At 42.3% G+C, this 18,354-nt stretch overlaps 1 protein-coding gene across 2 annotated transcripts; it reads right to left on the bottom strand.

Annotated features, from left to right (window-relative positions):
* Positions 1–9,295: 9,295 nt before the first annotated feature.
* Positions 9,296–18,325, bottom strand: LOC138971369 (E3 ubiquitin-protein ligase TRIM33-like). 2 transcript variants are annotated; one of them, XM_070344099.1, is made up of 6 exons: positions 18,257–18,325; positions 17,318–17,980; positions 16,188–16,619; positions 14,990–15,023; positions 13,036–13,141; positions 9,296–9,504 (listed from the first exon to the last, which is right to left on the bottom strand). In XM_070344099.1, the coding sequence occupies exons 2-6, from the start codon at positions 17,966–17,968 to the stop codon at positions 9,420–9,422; spliced, it is 1,308 nt and encodes a 435-aa protein (XP_070200200.1). In that variant the 5' UTR covers positions 17,969–17,980; positions 18,257–18,325; the 3' UTR covers positions 9,296–9,419. The 2 variants fall into 2 exon arrangements, 1 of the variants encoding a protein (XP_070200200.1); XR_011457231.1 differs by lacking the exon at positions 14,990–15,023 and having other exon boundaries at positions 9,422–9,504.
* Between the last annotated feature and the right edge of the window lie 29 nt (positions 18,326–18,354).

Here is an 18,354-nt window from a genome sequence, read left to right as displayed (position 1 = left end):
CTTGCAAACCTGTGATCGAATTACATATGTAGAGGTTCGGAAAAGAAGGAATTGTTCCGTTGTTCTTTTGTTTCTCTTCTCTTGATGTGTTACGGACTCATTCTGGACTCACTCTCTCAAGCACAACAGATGACATTGTGACAACAACAGCAGTAATACTGGCATGACGAACTTTATTTCTCTGTCTCTCTATCTTCCCTCCTCCTCTTGCCAACCCGACAGAAGCCGGTGGCTACAAGCCACAACATAGTATACAAACTACATCTCCTCAGTCAGTGGAGCCGAACAATGAACTGCCTCACTGAATGACTCTCTCCCTGACTCCTCTTTAAATCCTCTCCTTATGCTGGTACCGGAGGCTATTTATACTGCTCGCGCGGACTGCACTGCAAGCGGCTCACAGCAATTTCTAAAAAGGCCGTCTGGCACTGCCTGATAGCCAAATTTGTGTTTGTTTAGAACTTTGATAACTGATAACTTTACGGAAAATGCATGCATTTGCAATCGGTTTGTTGCTACAAAACCAGTGTGAAAAATACTTTTTAACTCATGTTACAAGATATAACTTTAGAAGTCCAGACCAAAAGATAATTATGATCAATTACTCAGAATGAATGACCGTTTGACGATCAAAACCCAGCAAAATAAAGATTGCTCAACTCGATCACTTCCTGCACCAAATACAATTCACTCCATTACAAGATGAACTCCTGAACTTTCCATACATGTGTCATACTTGTGGTAAAATGGAACTTATGACGAGTTATGTGACGTTAAACTTGATAAAGAAACACAGATACTAAAATGACGCGTGTGACGTCACGCGGTGAGACACCGGTCGAACTGAGAGGAAAACTTTGATTTGCTTGATCCAAACATTTATTAATGCACTTTAACTCAAAAAGTATCTTAAGGGAATAAGAAATGAAGTGCACTAAGTTAGATTTATGGAAAAGTTACAATTATGGAGATAATAGGGAAATTCCAGACGTCACCTACTGGGCGCTAAAATTCAGATAGCGTGGGACGTTTGGGTCGGAACTGATCGAACATTAAAGCAATTTAAGGAACAACATGGCCTTAAAAAGTACTTAAGCACGAACATACAGCAACAAAATATCTATATCCATTCATTATTAACATCTAAAAGTAAGATATAGCCTTAGATTGCATAAAATAGCACGTGCACTCAATAAGTCTAAAAATAGATTTTATGTGGGACAAACATGGCCACCGCTCGAATGTAAACAAGCCGTTCGTGTCGTCTGCTAAGGCGCAGAAAGTTTGTTAAATTAAGGCACTTGCTGTAAGGCAAAAGTTTGTTAGACATACCAGTACTCTTTGTTAACAGATAAAGAATAGACACCAAACACAAACTGATCGGCAACAAAGACTAACCTGGACAATGACAACAGCTTACTCTATAATTAGTGACTGGTCACCCTGTCACACATACCCCCTACTTTTGTATGTGACACGTCCTCGTGTCACGACCACGAACAACAGCGATAAAATTAAAAGAAATACATTTCAATGCTACACCACGGCACGCTAAAATCAGACAATGAACAACTCACTCACTCCACTCACAATACAGTAACAATGTGCAAATACATGAATTCTCTCAATGCTTAGAATCATTCCACAAAATCAAGATGCTAAAGAAATGGCATAAACAAAACAAAAACCGACATGAGAGAACTGGTGCCCAATACTATGCAACTAGATACCTACCAATCGCCATAGCAACACCTTCCCCGTACTCTTCATGCAAAACGAGCAGACACTATGCTGACGTGATGTCAATTAAGATATGTACTTAGCGCTCTTGACGAAACATCTAAGCATCAAAGTATAACACAGTGAATCAAGTATACCCAGCCACTCTTACAACATCCTAAAATCCTCAAAGTCATCATACACCACTTAAGTATTCACTCTCAACCACATTGTCACCAAAAGGAAGCTGAACAAAGTTAGATACACACCACAACACAATACACTTACAACAGACAGCTGACTCCACATGACATAATTCTCTTTCATATTCCACAATGTACATGACACAATACTTTGAAACCTTACATTACAAACGATCAAAAACCAAGCCCTACTGATAGGTTACAAGGCTAGATCAACCACCATTACATTTGCAGGAGTGAAAAAAACAAAACAAATACAACCCACGATACATCTTGCGAAAAATCATTAAACCAGACCTTATGGGAAGGTTTTAACTAGTACTGACTCGTTGCATCCACCTTGGCATTCCCATCAGACTAGTCTCAATACTGTCTGCCTGTGCCCAACCCTCAACCACAATTGTAAACAACTCATCCCACGAATCAAAGCATCATACATCATACACTGCAAGCTATGAACAAAAAATATCAATCGTGCTTAGAAATCAACATGTTTAACAATGTCAAAATGAACGCATTTCACGTAAATAAAATAGAAATACATAGATAACAAACATAAAACGATGCCTCACAGTGTCACTTCAAGACGCGCTCAACCGTTACTTACGTCACTCGACTCACTGTCCGATAATGCACACGTCAGCAGAACATGATGAATCACACACAACGTCAAATCGGGGAATGCACTGCTCACTTGTTTGATGGACTAATATTAATTCACAAAAAGGTCGGCCGAGATCCTTACAGTTCCTTGAATAAAAGTCCGGTTACAGTGAGTTAATGCAAATCCACTAGTCTTTTCAAGACTTCCACGTACCGTTCATCGCGATTCCAATTCGAGAATTCACTCTGGGGATGAACACCAACACAGCACTACACACCAATGGTGAAATTACACACACCATGCATCGGATGACACATGACAGCGGGAAACGGGAACAGCATACCACAGGCATCGTAGGAAAGGACAGGAACACAGCTACCAGGACAGGAACGAAGATTACAGCATCACAGGAACGTAGTTTACAGCAACAGCAACGCAGGAACGTACAGGACATCACAGGACAGGACATGCCGATCGTCGAAGACAACATGGAGTACACAACTCCTGGCAGGAAAGGTCCGCCATCACCAGTACTGAAGAATGAAGTTGTCACAATGCATCACTTCTTCCGAGTCCAGGAACTTCTGAGTCCGTTTTAGTACACATCCTGTCTGACGACGCCATTTTGTAGAGGTTCGAAAAAGAAGGAATTGTTCTTTTGTTCTTTTGTTTCTCTTCTCTTGATGTGTTACGGACTCATTCTGGACTCACTCTCTCAAGCACAACAGATGACATTGTGACAACAACAGCAGTAATACTGGCATGACGAACTTTATTTCTCTGTCTCTATATTATCTTCCCTCCTCCTCTCGCCAACCCGACAGAAGCCGGTGGCTACAAGCCACAACATACAATACAAACTACATCTCCTCAGTCAGTGGAGCCGAACAATGAACTCAGCCTGACTGAATGACTCTCTCCCTGACTCCTCTTTAAATCCTCCCCTTATGCTGGTACCGGAGGCTATTTATACTGCTCGCGCGGACTGCACTGCAAGCGGCTCACAGCAATTTCCAAAAGGGCCGTCTGGCACTGCCTGATAGCCAAATCTGTGTTTGTTTAGAAACTTTGATAACTGATAACTTTACGGAAAATGCATGCATTTGCAATCGGTTTGTTGCTACAAAACCAGTGTGAAAAATACTTTTTAACTCATGTTACAAGATATAACTTTAGAAGTCCAGACCAAAAGATAATTATGATCAATTACTCAGAATGAATGACCGTTTGACGATCAAAACCCAGCAAAATAAAGATTGCTCAACTCGATCACTTCCTGCACCAAATACAATTCACTCCATTACAAGATGAACTCCTGAACTTTCCATACATGTGTCATACTTGTGGTAAAATGGAACTTATGACGAGTTATGTGACGTTAAACTTAATAAAGAAACACAGATACTAAAATGACGCGTGTGACGTCACGCGGCGAGACACCGGTCGAACTGAGAGGAAAACTTTGATTTACTCGATCCAAACAGTTATTACTGCACTTTAACTCAAAAAGTATCTTAAGGGAATAAGAAATGAAGTGCACTAAGTTAGATTTATGGAAAAGTTACAATTATGGAGATAATAGGGAAATTCCAGACGTCACCTACTGGGCGCTAAAATTCAGATAGCGTGGGACGTTTGGGTCGGAACTGATCGAACATTAAAGCAATTTAAGGAACAACATGGCCTTAAAAAGTACTTAAGCACGAACATACAGCAACAAAATATCTATATCCATTCATTATTAACATCTAAAAGTAAGATATAGCCTTAGATTGCATAAAATAGCACGTGCACTCAATAAGTCTAAAAATAGATTTTATGTGGGACAAACATGGCCACCGCTCGAATGTAAACAAGCCGTTCGTGTCGTCTGCTAAGGCGCAGAAAGTTTGTTAAATTAAGGCACTTGCTGTAAGGCAAAAGTTTGTTAGACATACCAGTACTCTTTGTTAACAGATAAAGAATAGACACCAAACACAAACTGATCGGCAACAAAGACTAACCTGGACAATGACAACAGCTTACTCTATAATTAGTGACTGGTCACCCTGTCACACATAGTACATTTATATAGGGCTATTTATTTAGCTCAGACTATCTCCTGTTGAACTGCCTTTCCCGCCAAAGGTAATCTGAGTGTTTCATGCACTTGATTACATTTATTGAATCATTGCCGTGGAAACCTTCCACAGACCTGCGCCACATTCTGTGAAAAGCGTAAAGCAGAAATGTCACAAACAATGACCCATCATTGATCGTTACCTGGGCATTGAATTCTTTATATAATGCTAATCTCAAGCTGAATGAATGCAGACAAAGCTTGTTGCTGAATAATGTGGTTGCAAGTTTGTAGCCGGGCTTATTGAATGCAGACATAGCTTGTTGCTAAGTAATGTGGTTGCAAGTTTGTAGCCGGGCTTATTGAATACAGACATAGCTTGTTGCTGCTGAGTAATGTGGTGGCAAGTTTGTAGCCGGGCTTAATGAATGCAGACAAAGCTTGTTGCTGAATAATGTGGTTGCAAGTTTGTAGCCAGGCTCAGCCTACTTGACAGTGATGTAGACACACTCGCCAGAGACACCAAAGATGTGCTACTCACAACAGCAGAAGAAGTGTTGGGCACATGTCACAGGGTGACGCAGTACTCCCCCTGTTACAGGCAGCTGCTCTGCATTGACGGAGTTGTCTCCCTGCCTCGAGCGTCAGCTATTTATAGTAGCTTGACGTTTTTGGAACGTCAGTAGACAGCACACCCGTGAAATGTAAATTGTTTTTATAGGGCTATTAATATAGCTCTAAAATATAAATCCTTTTGACTGGCTTTGCTTCCAAAGGTGCAGATCTTGTGCTTCGGGTACTCAGTTATCAATTAATAGCCCTATAAAAACTGCTAAGGGAACCTAGAGGTTCCCGAGAGCATTCCAGGTAACAACAGCAGCCAGACCCTCCAGCCAGTTACTCCACACTTCACGGGTATCAGGGGCGGACGAGGGGGGGGTTTCTGGGGTTTCCGGAAACCCCCCCCCAGCCAAAAAATAAAAATATTTTTGTGTGTTTTTTTGGGTTGAGTTTCAATTTGTTGGGTATTAATCAGTGACAAAATCTGCTGCCTGGAACTAGTAATGATCATCCTCAGAATGCACCAGCTTGCACCATTTTGCATCCTTTTTTTCAAAATTTTCCGGGGGGCATGCCCCCGGACCCCCCTAGCAAGCTAGGCGCTTCGCGCCGTCGGCTCGGCGCTTCGCGCCTTCACACCCATATCTTCACAATATACTTTTGGAAACCCCCCCCATAAAATGAACTGATCCGCCCCTGGGTATGCTGTCTACTGACGTACCAAAACCATCAAGCTACTCAGTATAAATAGCTCACACTCAAGGCAGGGAGACAACTCCATCAATGCAGAGGAGCTGCCTGTGACAGGGGGACTTCTGCATCATCCCCCCATGTACCCCCCGAGAATTTTGCCTCTGATTTTAAGTTTTATATGATCCTTAACATACAAACTTACAACAAATTATATATCAATGTAAATGTTTCCAAATGCTCTATCTGAAAAACATGTTTGATTTGTGGATTATTTCCCCTTAGTTGTGCCAGAGGACAGTTAATTATCGCCCTCCATTTCAAAATAAGGGCTTACTGAAACACATTTGTATATTTTGACAACTTAAAATGGAGCAATTATAAATTAAAAGGTCAGAATTAAAGCTTCTGACATCCTACTGTACATGGAAGCTAGCTTACTCTTTGTACCGATTTCGTGATAACACACGTGCATGATGCAATCCAGAAGCGAGGTGTCCCAATGAGTTATCAAAAATGCTGGAAACGTGTGTAACATTTAGCTTCCCTTAAATTGTACAGCTGCATGACCATTACACAATGTTATCCCAGCGAAGCTGGAGGTATCCCGTGAACGCTATACTGTAATCGATTTGAGAAATGTGCACACCGAATAATACATGATAAAGAAGGATTCGTTGTGCCCGGCTACGTGCTACAGTTGGAGATGGAAGTTCACCAAAAATGGGGACCATACTAACAAAAATACGGTGGGTAAAATAGGCGCCCCCATTTTTTCAGCAAACGCCACCCCAGGCCGCTTTGGACGGGTAGAAATTCCGTAGTTTCCAAGTCTATGGATAAAGCTCGCGTAAGAAGAATACGTCACGGTCGAAAGTCTTTGACGTCAATTAATGCATCATGACGTCATGCCTCCCTGTAGTCTTTCTCTCGCGCGCAGTGTGTGTGTTTGTGTTCATTTTGTGCACATGTGTTAGTGTTACTGTGTGTGTGTGTGTGTGTGTGTGTGTATTTGTGTGTGTGTGTGTGTGTGTGTGTGTGTGTGTGTGTGTGCGCGCACGCGTGCATGAGTGCATGAGTCTGTACTCGTATGTGTGTGGTGTGTGTGTATTTGTGTGTGTGTGTGTGTGTGTGTCTGTACTCGTGTGTGTGTAAGTGTGTGTGTGGGCATAAGTGTATGTGTGTGCGTGTATGTGTGTTTGTTTGTAAAGGTGTGCATGTCCGTCTGTCCATATGTGCGTATGGGTGTGTGTTTTGTGTGTATGAAATTTTTTGTTAGAGAGTGAGTGAGTGCGTGTGAGTGAGTGCGTGTGAGTGAGTGCGTGTGAGTGAGTGTGTGTGTGTGTGTGTGTGACTTGGTGTGTGTGTGTGTGTGTGTGTGTGTGTGTGTGTGTGTGTGTGTGTGTGTGTGTGTGTGTGTGTTTGAGAGAGAGAGAGAGTGTGTGTGTGAATGTGTGTGTGTGCATGAGTTTGTGTGTATGTTTGTGTGTGTATGAGTGTGTATATGTGTTTGTTTGTAAAGGTGTGTGTGTCCGACTGTCTATGTGCGTATTTGTTTGTTTGTTTGCTCAACGCCCAGCCGACCACGAAGGGCCATATCAGGGCGGTGCTGCTTTGACATATAACGTGCGCCACACACAAGACAGAAGTCGCAGCACAGGCTTCATGTCTCACCCAGTCACATTATTCTGACACCGGACCAACCAGTCCTAGCACTAACCCCATAATGCCAGACGCCAGGCGGAGCAGCCACTAGATTGCCAATTTTAAAGTCTTAGGTATGACCCGGCCGGGGTTCGAACCCACGACCTCCCGATCACGGGGCGGACGCCTTACCACTAGGCCAACCGTGCCGGTCTATGTGCGTATAAGTGTGTGTTATGTGTGTATGAGATTTGTGTCAGTCAATGTGTGTGTGTGTGTGTGTGTGTGTGTGTGTAGGTGTGTGCGTGCATATGTACAGTGTGTGTGTGTGTGTGTGTGTGTGTGGGTGTTTGTTTGTTTGTTTGCTTAACGCCCAGCCGACCACGAAGGGCCATATCAGGGCGGTGCTGCTTTGACATATAACGTGCGCCACACACAAGACAGAAGTCGCAGCACAGGCTTCATGTCTCACCCAGTCACATTATTCTGACACCGGACCAACCCGGCGGAGTGTGTGTGTGTGTGAATGTGTGTGTGCATGAGTTTGTGTGTATGTTTGTGTGTGTATGAGTGTGTATATGTGTTTGTTTGTAAAGGTGTGTGTGTCCGTCTGTCTATGTGCGTATTTGTTTGTTTGTTTCCATAATTATCAGGGCGGTGCTGCTTTGAGATATAACGTGCGCCACACAAAAGGCAGAAGTCGCAGCACAGGCTTCATGTCTCACCCAGTCACATTATTCTGACACCGGACCAACCAGTCCTAGCATGCACTAACCCCATAATGCCAGCCGCCAGGCGGAGCACCCACTAGATTGCCAATTTTAAAGTCTTAGGTATGACCCGGCCTGTGTTCTAACCCACGACCTCCCTATCACGGGGCGGACGCCTTACCACTAGGCCAACCGTGTATGTGCGTATGATTGTGTGTATGAGATTTGTGTGAGTCAATGTGTGTGTGTCTGTGGGTGTGTGCGTGCGTACATGCGTGTGTATGCACATGTGTGTGTGTGTGTGTGTGTGTGTGTGTGTGTGTGTGTTTGTGTGTGTGTGTGTCTGTTTGTATAAGAGATAAAGAGAGATAGAAAGAAAGAGAGAGAGAGAGAGAGAGAGAGAGAGAGAGAGAGAGAGAGAGAGAGAGAGAGAGTGGGTGGGTTGGTTTGTGTTTGTGCGTGTGCGTAAGTGTATATGTATGTGTGTGTGTGTGTCTGTCTGTGTCTGTGGGTGTGTGCGTGCGTACATGCGTGCGTATGGACATGTGTGTGTGTGTGTGTGTGTGTGTGTGACAGTATATGTGTGTGTGTTTGTGTGGGTGTGTGTCTGTTTGTATAAGAGAGAAAGAGAGAGAGAAAGAGAGAGAGAGAGAGACTGAGAGAGAGAGAGAGAGAGAGAGAGAGAGTGGGTGGGTTGGTTTGTGTTTGTGCGTGTGCGTAAGTGTATATGTATGTGTGTGTGTGTGTGTGTGTGTGTGTGTGTGTGTTCGTGTGTGTGTGTGTTTGAGAGAGAGAGAGAGAGAGAGAGAGAGAGAGAGAGAGAGAGAGAGAGAGAGAGAGAGAGAGAGAGAGAGAGAGAGAGAGAGAGAGAGAGAGAGAGAGAGAGAAAGAGAGAAAGAGAGGTTTGTCTTTCGCTGGGGTATGCAGTGCCTTGGCGTTGCACATCTACTTAATTTTTGTGGAGTCTTGGCCTAAATAATGCATTGCTGAAGCAACTATACCAGCATGATTACAATAGGAACTGGTACCCAGAGTCACAATTACCTTTCAGATCACTTGTACTTTTCCCTACATGAAGAAAGCGAACATATACCTACATCAGCCTGGGAAATATTACAAGTCTGACCCAAAATCTGTTTCTCGATGATTTACAGTGATTGTTTTTTTTAACATGTCTACTTAGACATTTCATGTTTAAATATAAGTTCTTTTGGTCCAGTGTTGCACACTTACCCTGATTTAGTTGAAACTCCATTATGCAGATATAGGCCAAGGTGCTCTTTATCTTTGTACCATGGACTCACATCAAGTTTCCTGAAGGACAGTCACAAAGTCCTTAAAATCATCATGCACACACACGAGAAGGTAAATCATTCAAAGCTTCTTCATGATGCCACATTAGTGACAAATAAAATGAAGAGACATGCAAATACACAACACCTCATAAACATCCTGCATGTGGGTTATTCTCTAGAGCTGGGTCCCATTTTGTGACATGCATTCTCAGTTTTTTAAATAGTTATAACGTATATTAAATACTTTTTTTATTGATACTATTTGATAACAATACCGACATTCAACAAAAATACAAAGTATGCATTTTTGTCTTTTATTTTTTAATTGTTAGTAATCAAATCTATGTCACAGCCTCTATTTCCATGTTACGAGAGTAATGTATACTGAAAGGCAAAAGAAACGCAATTTGTTTTCAGAACGATATTTTCAAGATTATGTCTTATTATCATGTGCCTATGGTTAAAATTGGTCCACGTCGGACTCAGCAGTGTCTAGTGATGCCGCTGTGAGAAAGGCACGTGCAAAACTTGCCATGCTAGATCTGCACAGAGCGAGAAAGATGAAATGGTTGTGCTGCACGTGCAGAGACAATGGAAGTGCCGAATGCCGATTTTTTGGGTCTCAGCACGACTCGCTGTTCATGCCGTATAAATGGCAGTATTGTACGCTATCTGGCATTCCCCTATTCCAAAAACCAGCTATGCCGAGATTGAACGCCACTGACCGTGAAAGAGCAATAGGCCAGCTGACGCAGGGAACGCCACAGAATGAGGTTGCTAATGCTTTTGGCGTCCATCAGTCTACCATCACCCGTCTCTGGCAACGATATTTGCAAACTGGGTCCACGAATGACTTGGCAAGGAGTGGAAGACCACGTGTCACCACTGAACGAGAAAATCGTGCCATTTATCGACAGCACGTACGGGATCCGTTCCACACTGCAGCAGCAACAGCCAGAGACGTTGTTGGCAACCGCAACAGGCCAGTAAGTTCCCGCACAGTTCGACGTCGGCTGGTTGACAGAGGCCTTCACTGCAGACGTCCCGCCAGGAGAGCACCTGTACTGACCGCTCACGCCAGACTAGCCAGGTACCAATTCGCACAGCAGCACTTGAACTGGACCTGGCGACAGTGGCAGAACATTCTGTTCACAGATGAGTCGGTTTTGTGTCAGCAACGCTGACGGCCGCATCCGGATCTGGAGGCGAGACAACCAGAGATATGCTCCCAACAACATCTTGGAGTGGGATCGCTGGGGAGGCCCTAGTGTGATGATATGGGGCGGCATCTGCCTGCATGAAGTCCTGGGACCCATCATCTTTCAAAACATCGGCCCAGGACGAGGCAATGGCGTCACAGCAGAGCGCTACATTGACCAGGTGCTGAGGCCAGCTGTGGTTCCCTTTTTCAACCAGCACAGGAACTTCACTCTGCAGCAGGACAACGCCAGGCCTCACACTGCCAGACTTACAGCCGACTTTCTGCAGCATCACAACATCAGGGTGATGCAGTGGCCTGCCTATAGCCCTGATCTCAACCCTATCGAACACTTTTGGGATGCCCTGCAACAGGAGCTGAACAACGTGCAGCCAAGGCCCGCAACCGCTGCAGCCCAGGAGCAGGCCATCAGGGACGTGTGGCCCAATGTCCACATCGCCTCCGTCAATCGCCTCATCCGCTCAATGCCAGCCAGATGTCGTGCAGTTGACCAGGCGAGAGGGGGGCATACTCAATACTGACTGATTGGAACTGGGCTGAATGACCTGTTGCAGTTGCTGCTGATGGCCCAGATAAGGGAACATTGTTTGAGCATTACGGACACATAACATACCGAAACCTGTTGAGACAGCTCTTTCGAAAACTGTATCCGTTTTACAGACTAATAAATTAAATATCGTTCTACACCCAACAATTGCGTTTCTTTTGCCTTTCAGTATACTTTAAAATGCTTGCAATTTACTTAACGTAGACAATGTGCAAGCAGTTCTAATTATTTTTCTGCAGGCCAAGGATGTATTTGGAACCTGTATTTATTAATGAAATAAATTTGTATCATTAAAATGTCTCAGTTAAAGGCACAGTACGCCTCTCGTAAACCATCACAGATACTATCAGGCTTTTACACACAGGACAAACACCCTGCCATTTGAACACTCACCGAACGGGAACATCCTACAGCTTGTTACACAAACATTCTTAAATCATAAAAGAATTCTTTTTTCATCAAGACGAGATCAGTACAATTCGAAGTTTTGAAAGTTTGAAAAAAAAAAGCCCGGAAGCAGGGTCACACAAGGTCGTGGTTCTTGTAGCAGACGACGGTTTATGCCTATCGCCAGTTCCTCTGGACAGGCAAAAACCATCGCTAGAGTACTTGTGAATCACAGCCGTTTGTTTCGTATAGATTCAGAGGTACATAATAACGTGCTTTTGCAGATAAGCTTACAGTGAGTCGCATTCAAATTACAAACTGAGAACTGCATTGTGAAAAAAGGAAAATGGATCACAAGGGTTCACAATGGCTCAGGGGTAAGACTAACCACACAAAAATGAATTCTTTAAAAATTGCTCGCTCTTTACGGAGGGCACCTAGGATGTTCTCAAGCGGTGAGTATTTAAATGAAAGGGTGTCGGGTTGTACTGTGTGTAAAAGCCTGACAGTATCTGTGATGGTTTACGGGAGGCTTACTGTGCCTTTAATAAAGAAATATCACCTTTGTAACATGGTTTCCACTGATACATAGCTCTGGAGAATAACCCATGTACATATTAAAGTTCACAAAATGTGAAGCAGCAGAGCTAAATCTGAGTTGGGTGGTTCCTGGGTTACGGCCCCCTTACCGGAAAATATATCATTTTTTTCATAGCGTCACTCGAAAGTTGGTTACGGGTGCGCGCGCACAAAACACAATATCCTACTAAGCAAGCTCCAGAATTTGTCTGCTAGAGAAGGTGCACGAACCTCTGCATTACTTGAGATTTAAAAACAGCTTCATCCGAAACTGAGTCTTCAAATGCTAAATTTCAACAGCATCTGGGGGGAAAAGTGTTGTGGGGATCCTAAAGACAACCCACCTGGCCAGCCATTGCACCCCTGCCTTATTTTGGAAACCGCACCCTAGCTCCCAAACACAAGGTTGAGCCAGGGTTGGTGTTTTTATACACATGCTAAGGTGTCTGTGTGTGGGTGTTTGTGTGTGTGTGTGTGTGTGTACACATGCAAATGTGCAAATGCATGCAACAAAGACAGATTGATGCACCTGTTAAAGATCCCAAGTTTCCAAAAAAAGAATATAGTGAGTGGGAATAAGTTAGCTACAGTTTTAAATCAGCTCTAAGGGCCAAAAGCAAAAACATTAACTGTGTGACACCTTGAAAAGATGCATGTACCGTACTGTGAGGTCTCATATTTTCACACAACCTTCAAAGGACTGGTTTTAAACTGAATAAGAAAACACACACACACACACGCTCGCTCGCTTGCTCACACATGCACATATGCACAGTAACATGCACACACACACACACGGTGCACGCACACACACTTACCATGGCATGTTTCTGATGATACATGGCTGACTCATCAGATGAGGACTGCCACGCTCTGGTTTCTCAATCACAAACTGAAAGGTACCTTTTGTCACACTGATAGCATCTGTGACAAGTTTAAATACAGACACTTTAGCTGAGTTTTGCGTATGCACAGACATGTTACAGTTTCAATTGAAAGAAACAAATTGAACAAGTACAGTCTGTGTTTGCACTTAAAATGTGGGATTGAGGTATTGTATAATCATTTAACACCTATCATCACTTTCACATGTAGTGCACAAATTTGACATTCTAGCTAGCTAACAATGTATACAGCATGACTTCCCTTCTTTGTCTCTGTTAATCTAGGGAGAAAATATCCAGCGATATTTCTCCGTAGGCCTAAAGTTCGGCCATGACCTAGGCAAAATAACTTGCGCAGCCGCAGAAACAAGAACATGGAAATCTTATGAAGCCGTCATCAACACGAACACAATGATTGCAGAAGCAAACTCTGTACCTACACGACCGAGACACAAGACTGATTATTTCACAGCTGCAAAGGGTAAGCTTACTCACGTCAGGTCTTCACTGACAAGCTAGGAACAGACGGAAAATTCCAAACAAAAGTAAATGACGTCAAAGTCTCTTTCGCTTTGCGTGTAACTTTGTCATGACGTCTTTTTGTGACGACAGTATACGCGACAATTTGTTCGCTTCCGGTGTCATTTTAGACTGAAAAGCAACTCAAAAGAAGGAGCCAAGCCTGTGTCTTGAAACAGCTGAAACACTCTTTTGGATTGCCGTTTCAATGTTAACCAAAAAGTTAAAGAAAAAAACAAGGTTCAGTTGCGAACTGACAGCGGATTGAGCATGTATAATTCCTGTTGATGAAGGTATGATTGAAGCTTTATTCTCTCCGTCAACCAACAAGACTAGATTTGTAGCAGACGAAAAACAAAGTGTGCGTTTTTCCTGTCTTGTGAAGGCGATTATGTCGTTATAAGTTATCTGTACGTTGTAATGACATTTCAAAACAAAATTTAGCTTTGATGCGTCACGGGATAATAAGCTTATACGTTTTTATCCATGGAATTGTTTTTTTTTCGTCTCGGCAGGGTGAATGAATTCATTATGTCTTTTCCGGAACTGGACAAAACTGGCCTTGCCAAGACTGAAACAAAATATAGTTCTACAACTTCTAGGCTTGGGTTGATTGCCCATGGTGAATTTCCAATGATTTGTTGCCACATCCCATGACAAATTCTCTTTACTTTGGTCATGCCATATATACGTTACAGTTCCGTCCATGCATGGTATCGCGTGATATTTTGTCTCGACGGGGTGAAAGAATATAATGACGTCACTCTCGGCAGAGCCTCGAGTGACGTCATCATATTCATTGACCCAGTCTCGACAAAATATCAGGCGATACCATGGATGGACGGAGCTGTAACTTATACATACGTACAATAACAGAAATCACCTATGTGCAGTCACAGAAAACGCCACACACATTGTTTAAGTTATTTAATAATGAGTCATTAGGTAAACTCGCTGTTCACATAGATAGAAAATATAGTAGAAAATACCCTGCAGGCACTTATCATTTATTGTATGCACCCTTACACTAAAACAGTTCAAAAATCCAGATTATTTCATCTCTGTCCTGGTTGTCTATACATGTACTTAAAGGAGCTCTTTGGTTTTGTGAAAGAGTAGGACCATGGTATGGGTCTTAATTAACCAGCCACAAACAACATTGACAGATAAAGTAATGGATCATTTATAGAGATCTTATCTGAAATAATAATACTGCATGTATAAAAGCAATAATTATAATTATTTTTAACCTCAGCAAATGAAGCACATGGTTCAGTAAAAATTGTTCATATGATCATTCATGAATATTGTCTTATTGATACACTGTAATCATAAAAGAACTTTAAAACAAATGCCTGGAAAAACTTACTGCACGTATAGCAGTGTATCAGTCTGCTTTTATCCTGCAACAATACACATGCATTTTGATGAGCCTGTTCAGCTGTGCTTGACCTTTAAAGTCACACTCCTTCACATGAAAACATCTCAGACCTGAACACGCTGACTGCTTAATCGCTGTGAGTTGGAATGTTTTAACAAAACAATTTATTATTTAGTCACTTGAGAAAAAGTGACTCTATGTAATCGGTCAGTGTTAGTCTGTCCGGCCGGCCGGCCGTCCGTAGACACCACCTTAACGTTGGACTTTTCTCGGAAACTATCAAAGCGATCGGGCTCATATTTTGTTTAGTCGTGACCTCCAATGACCTCTACACTTTAACGATGGTTTCGTTGACCTTTGACCTTTTTCAAGGTCACAGGTCAGCGTCAAAGGAAAAATTAGACATTTTATATCTTTGACAAAGTTCATCGGATGTGATTGAAACTTTGTAGGATTATTCTTTACATCAAAGTATTTACATCTGTAGCCTTTTACGAACGTTATCAGAAAAACAAGGGAGATAACTAGCCTTTTCTGTTCGGCAACACACAACTTAACGTTGGGCTTTTCTCGGAAACTATAAAAGTGACCGGGCTCAAATTTTATGTGAACGTGACTCATTGTGTTGTGAATAGCAATTTCTTCCTGTCCATCTGATGCCTCATATAATATTCAGAACTGTGAAAGTGACTCGATCGAGCGTTTGCTCTTCTTGTTAAATTTTTATATGTACAACATTACTTTATCAAACAATCCCACTGTGCACACAGAGCACCCAGGCTGTTCATTTTTGGTATATGTGACCAAAGGGAGGGATGGTGTTAATCTGTTATCCCATGCAAAATCCTGGCCAGTTCTGAGACAATTATGATTAGAACCGTTCACAAGTGAAGGAGTGTGTCTTTAAGTTATGCAACAAGCAATAAGTTCATACAAAATAAGCACATACAAACCATCCTTTTTGTTTGGCACTTAAAAGAAACATTTGAATAAGGGTGAATTAAGAGCATGATACTTATAAAACTCAATGAACTGAAAGTAGAAAGACATGCAAAGGGATACTGCATGCATAACATTTAAAAAAATCAAATAGCTGTCCGACTACTTCATGGATAAATTATGTCAATTCATTAAATTGTTCATATTATCAAAATAAAAGTATGCATTATATATAAGCCGTACATACTTGTTGAGGTGGTGAGTCTCTGACTTCACCAGTAATGGCAGCTGTTCTCTTCAGTCCACTCAGCACTTTTTCATCAAAGTACACATCGCCAATCGTTGCTTTGCCATCAGTGAGGGATTCTGATTCCACTTCATCTAAACGAGATTTCAATCTGCCAAATGTTGCGAGGAAAGCTTGATCAGGGGCAGATGAAAGCAACATGTCGACACTGTTCACATGGGCCTCTACAGAAGATCGCATTACTTCCAGTTCTCTTTTATTCGCCAACTTTTCATCCACAAAAATCTGCTCCTTCTGACGGATTTCACCCAACAGTTTTTGCTTCTGATCTTCCAGACTTTTAATGAGATCAGAAAATACTGTGATCACTCTGTCTCGCATCTCCGCAAACTCTGCTTCAGCTTCTGTTACCTGATTGTCGCAGTCTTCGATCTGAAACAAAAATCAGATAATAGTCAACATTGTTTTACAGACTAAACTACCCTCACATGCACATAAAAATGCAACTTCTGACCTGTAACATACCTTACATTTAGGCCTAAAAAAAAAGGTGTTGTTACGGTAACCTGACCTACCCTATTTTTAGGGGCCGACCCTATAACTTTTTATTACATTTGTCAAAAAAAAGAGAGAAAAAAAGAAAACGCATGCAGAAAACGCAATGAAAGCGAAAGCGCCCGAGTCGCACACTTATTTCCCTGTCAAGTAGGTTTAATTTGTACACATCAGAAAAAAAGTTTAAAAAAAAAAAAGTGATTGCCTATCTACCTACCCTATTTTTTTTGGGCTATGTTACCGTTTCGCGTAACCACACCAATTTTTTTTTTGGCCTTAGCTCAAAACTAAGTTCTTAAATGTCAGGGAAACATGCACAAACAACAGCCCCGAGGTTATTATACCATTTGCAGTTTGTTGATACAGACCTTTAAGATAAGATAAGATAAAATAAGATAAGATAATTGAACATAAATACACTACTAAGATCAACTTTTACATAAGCATTTAAATAATGAGCTACACACACAAACATGCACACACTATAAAGCAAAACCGTATGTTCCTGAACAATAGAATTACCAAAGGCAGATTGTCTTTCAAGCAGGTCAGTTTTAACATCATAGTACAGGTACCTGAACTGAAAGCAAAGCTTCTTTATCTGTCAGTCTTTTCTTCTGTTCCTGGAGCTCCTGTTTCTTGCTCTCTGCAGCACTTGTTATTTCTTCAATATCATCACACTTTTTGTGACTCAACGAACCACATTGGTAACAAACAAGCTCCTGGTGATCAGAGCAGTAGAGCTCTGCCAACTTTTTTTGGTGAGAGCTGCAGGGAAAATACATCTTAGCAGCTAACTGCTCCGCTGTCAAAGAACTGAGCTTTTCAACAGTGTGGTCAGAGGAAGATGGCATCTTGCTGTGGAATTGAGTGCAAGTACTGCACAAGTTGGTATTGCACTCAAAACAGAAAGATTCCGCCTCTGAGTTGTCGCAGATGGTACAAACACTGCTGCCAGTCAGAGCTTTCTGACATTCCACTTTTACTCCAGTCACATGATCAGTTGGCAGTTCGTCCACAAACAAATCAAAATCTTGCGGGTCAGTTTTGAACAATGGGCTCTGGCATTCTGGGCAATCAAACTTTCTAATTCCGCGTTTCTTCTTGAGCATAGACAGAAGACACTCGCGACACACCAGGTGTGTGCAAGGGAGAATCTTGGGTTCCTTCAGATCTTCATGGCACACTGGGCAGCTGAAACTCTGGTCAGTTTTGGCTTCGGCCATTGCTCGTCGTAGCTGCAAACAGAAAGATGATAACTTAAAACCTTATTTTGTTACTGTATTTCAGATGTTTCTATCGCTTTTATTTTGTTGTTAGACTTCTGCCGGTTGCCTGTTTGAGAAGTGAGCTCTCCGGTCGAGTCTCAACAGAACCGAAAGTAGGATCACTCACAAAATCTGTCATACCTTAGATTCACGTTGATGTTATACTGTAACCACCGTTCGCAACCAAAGCCTTAACAATAAGCTGATCTACTACACTCTGTACTTTGGTTACTACACCTTTCTTACCTCAAGAACTTTGGTTTAGAAGCAGACACACCAACCCTCAAACCCCATCCACTTCCACGAAGACAGCCAGCGGATGTGACGTCACAATGTAGCGTGCT

The sequence above is a fragment of the Littorina saxatilis genome, linkage group LG7, assembly GCF_037325665.1.
Source record: "Littorina saxatilis isolate snail1 linkage group LG7, US_GU_Lsax_2.0, whole genome shotgun sequence".
NCBI lineage: Eukaryota > Metazoa > Mollusca > Gastropoda > Littorinimorpha > Littorinidae > Littorina > Littorina saxatilis.
Note: the sequence above shows the minus strand (reverse complement) of the source record. Positions and strands in the feature narration are given on the sequence as shown.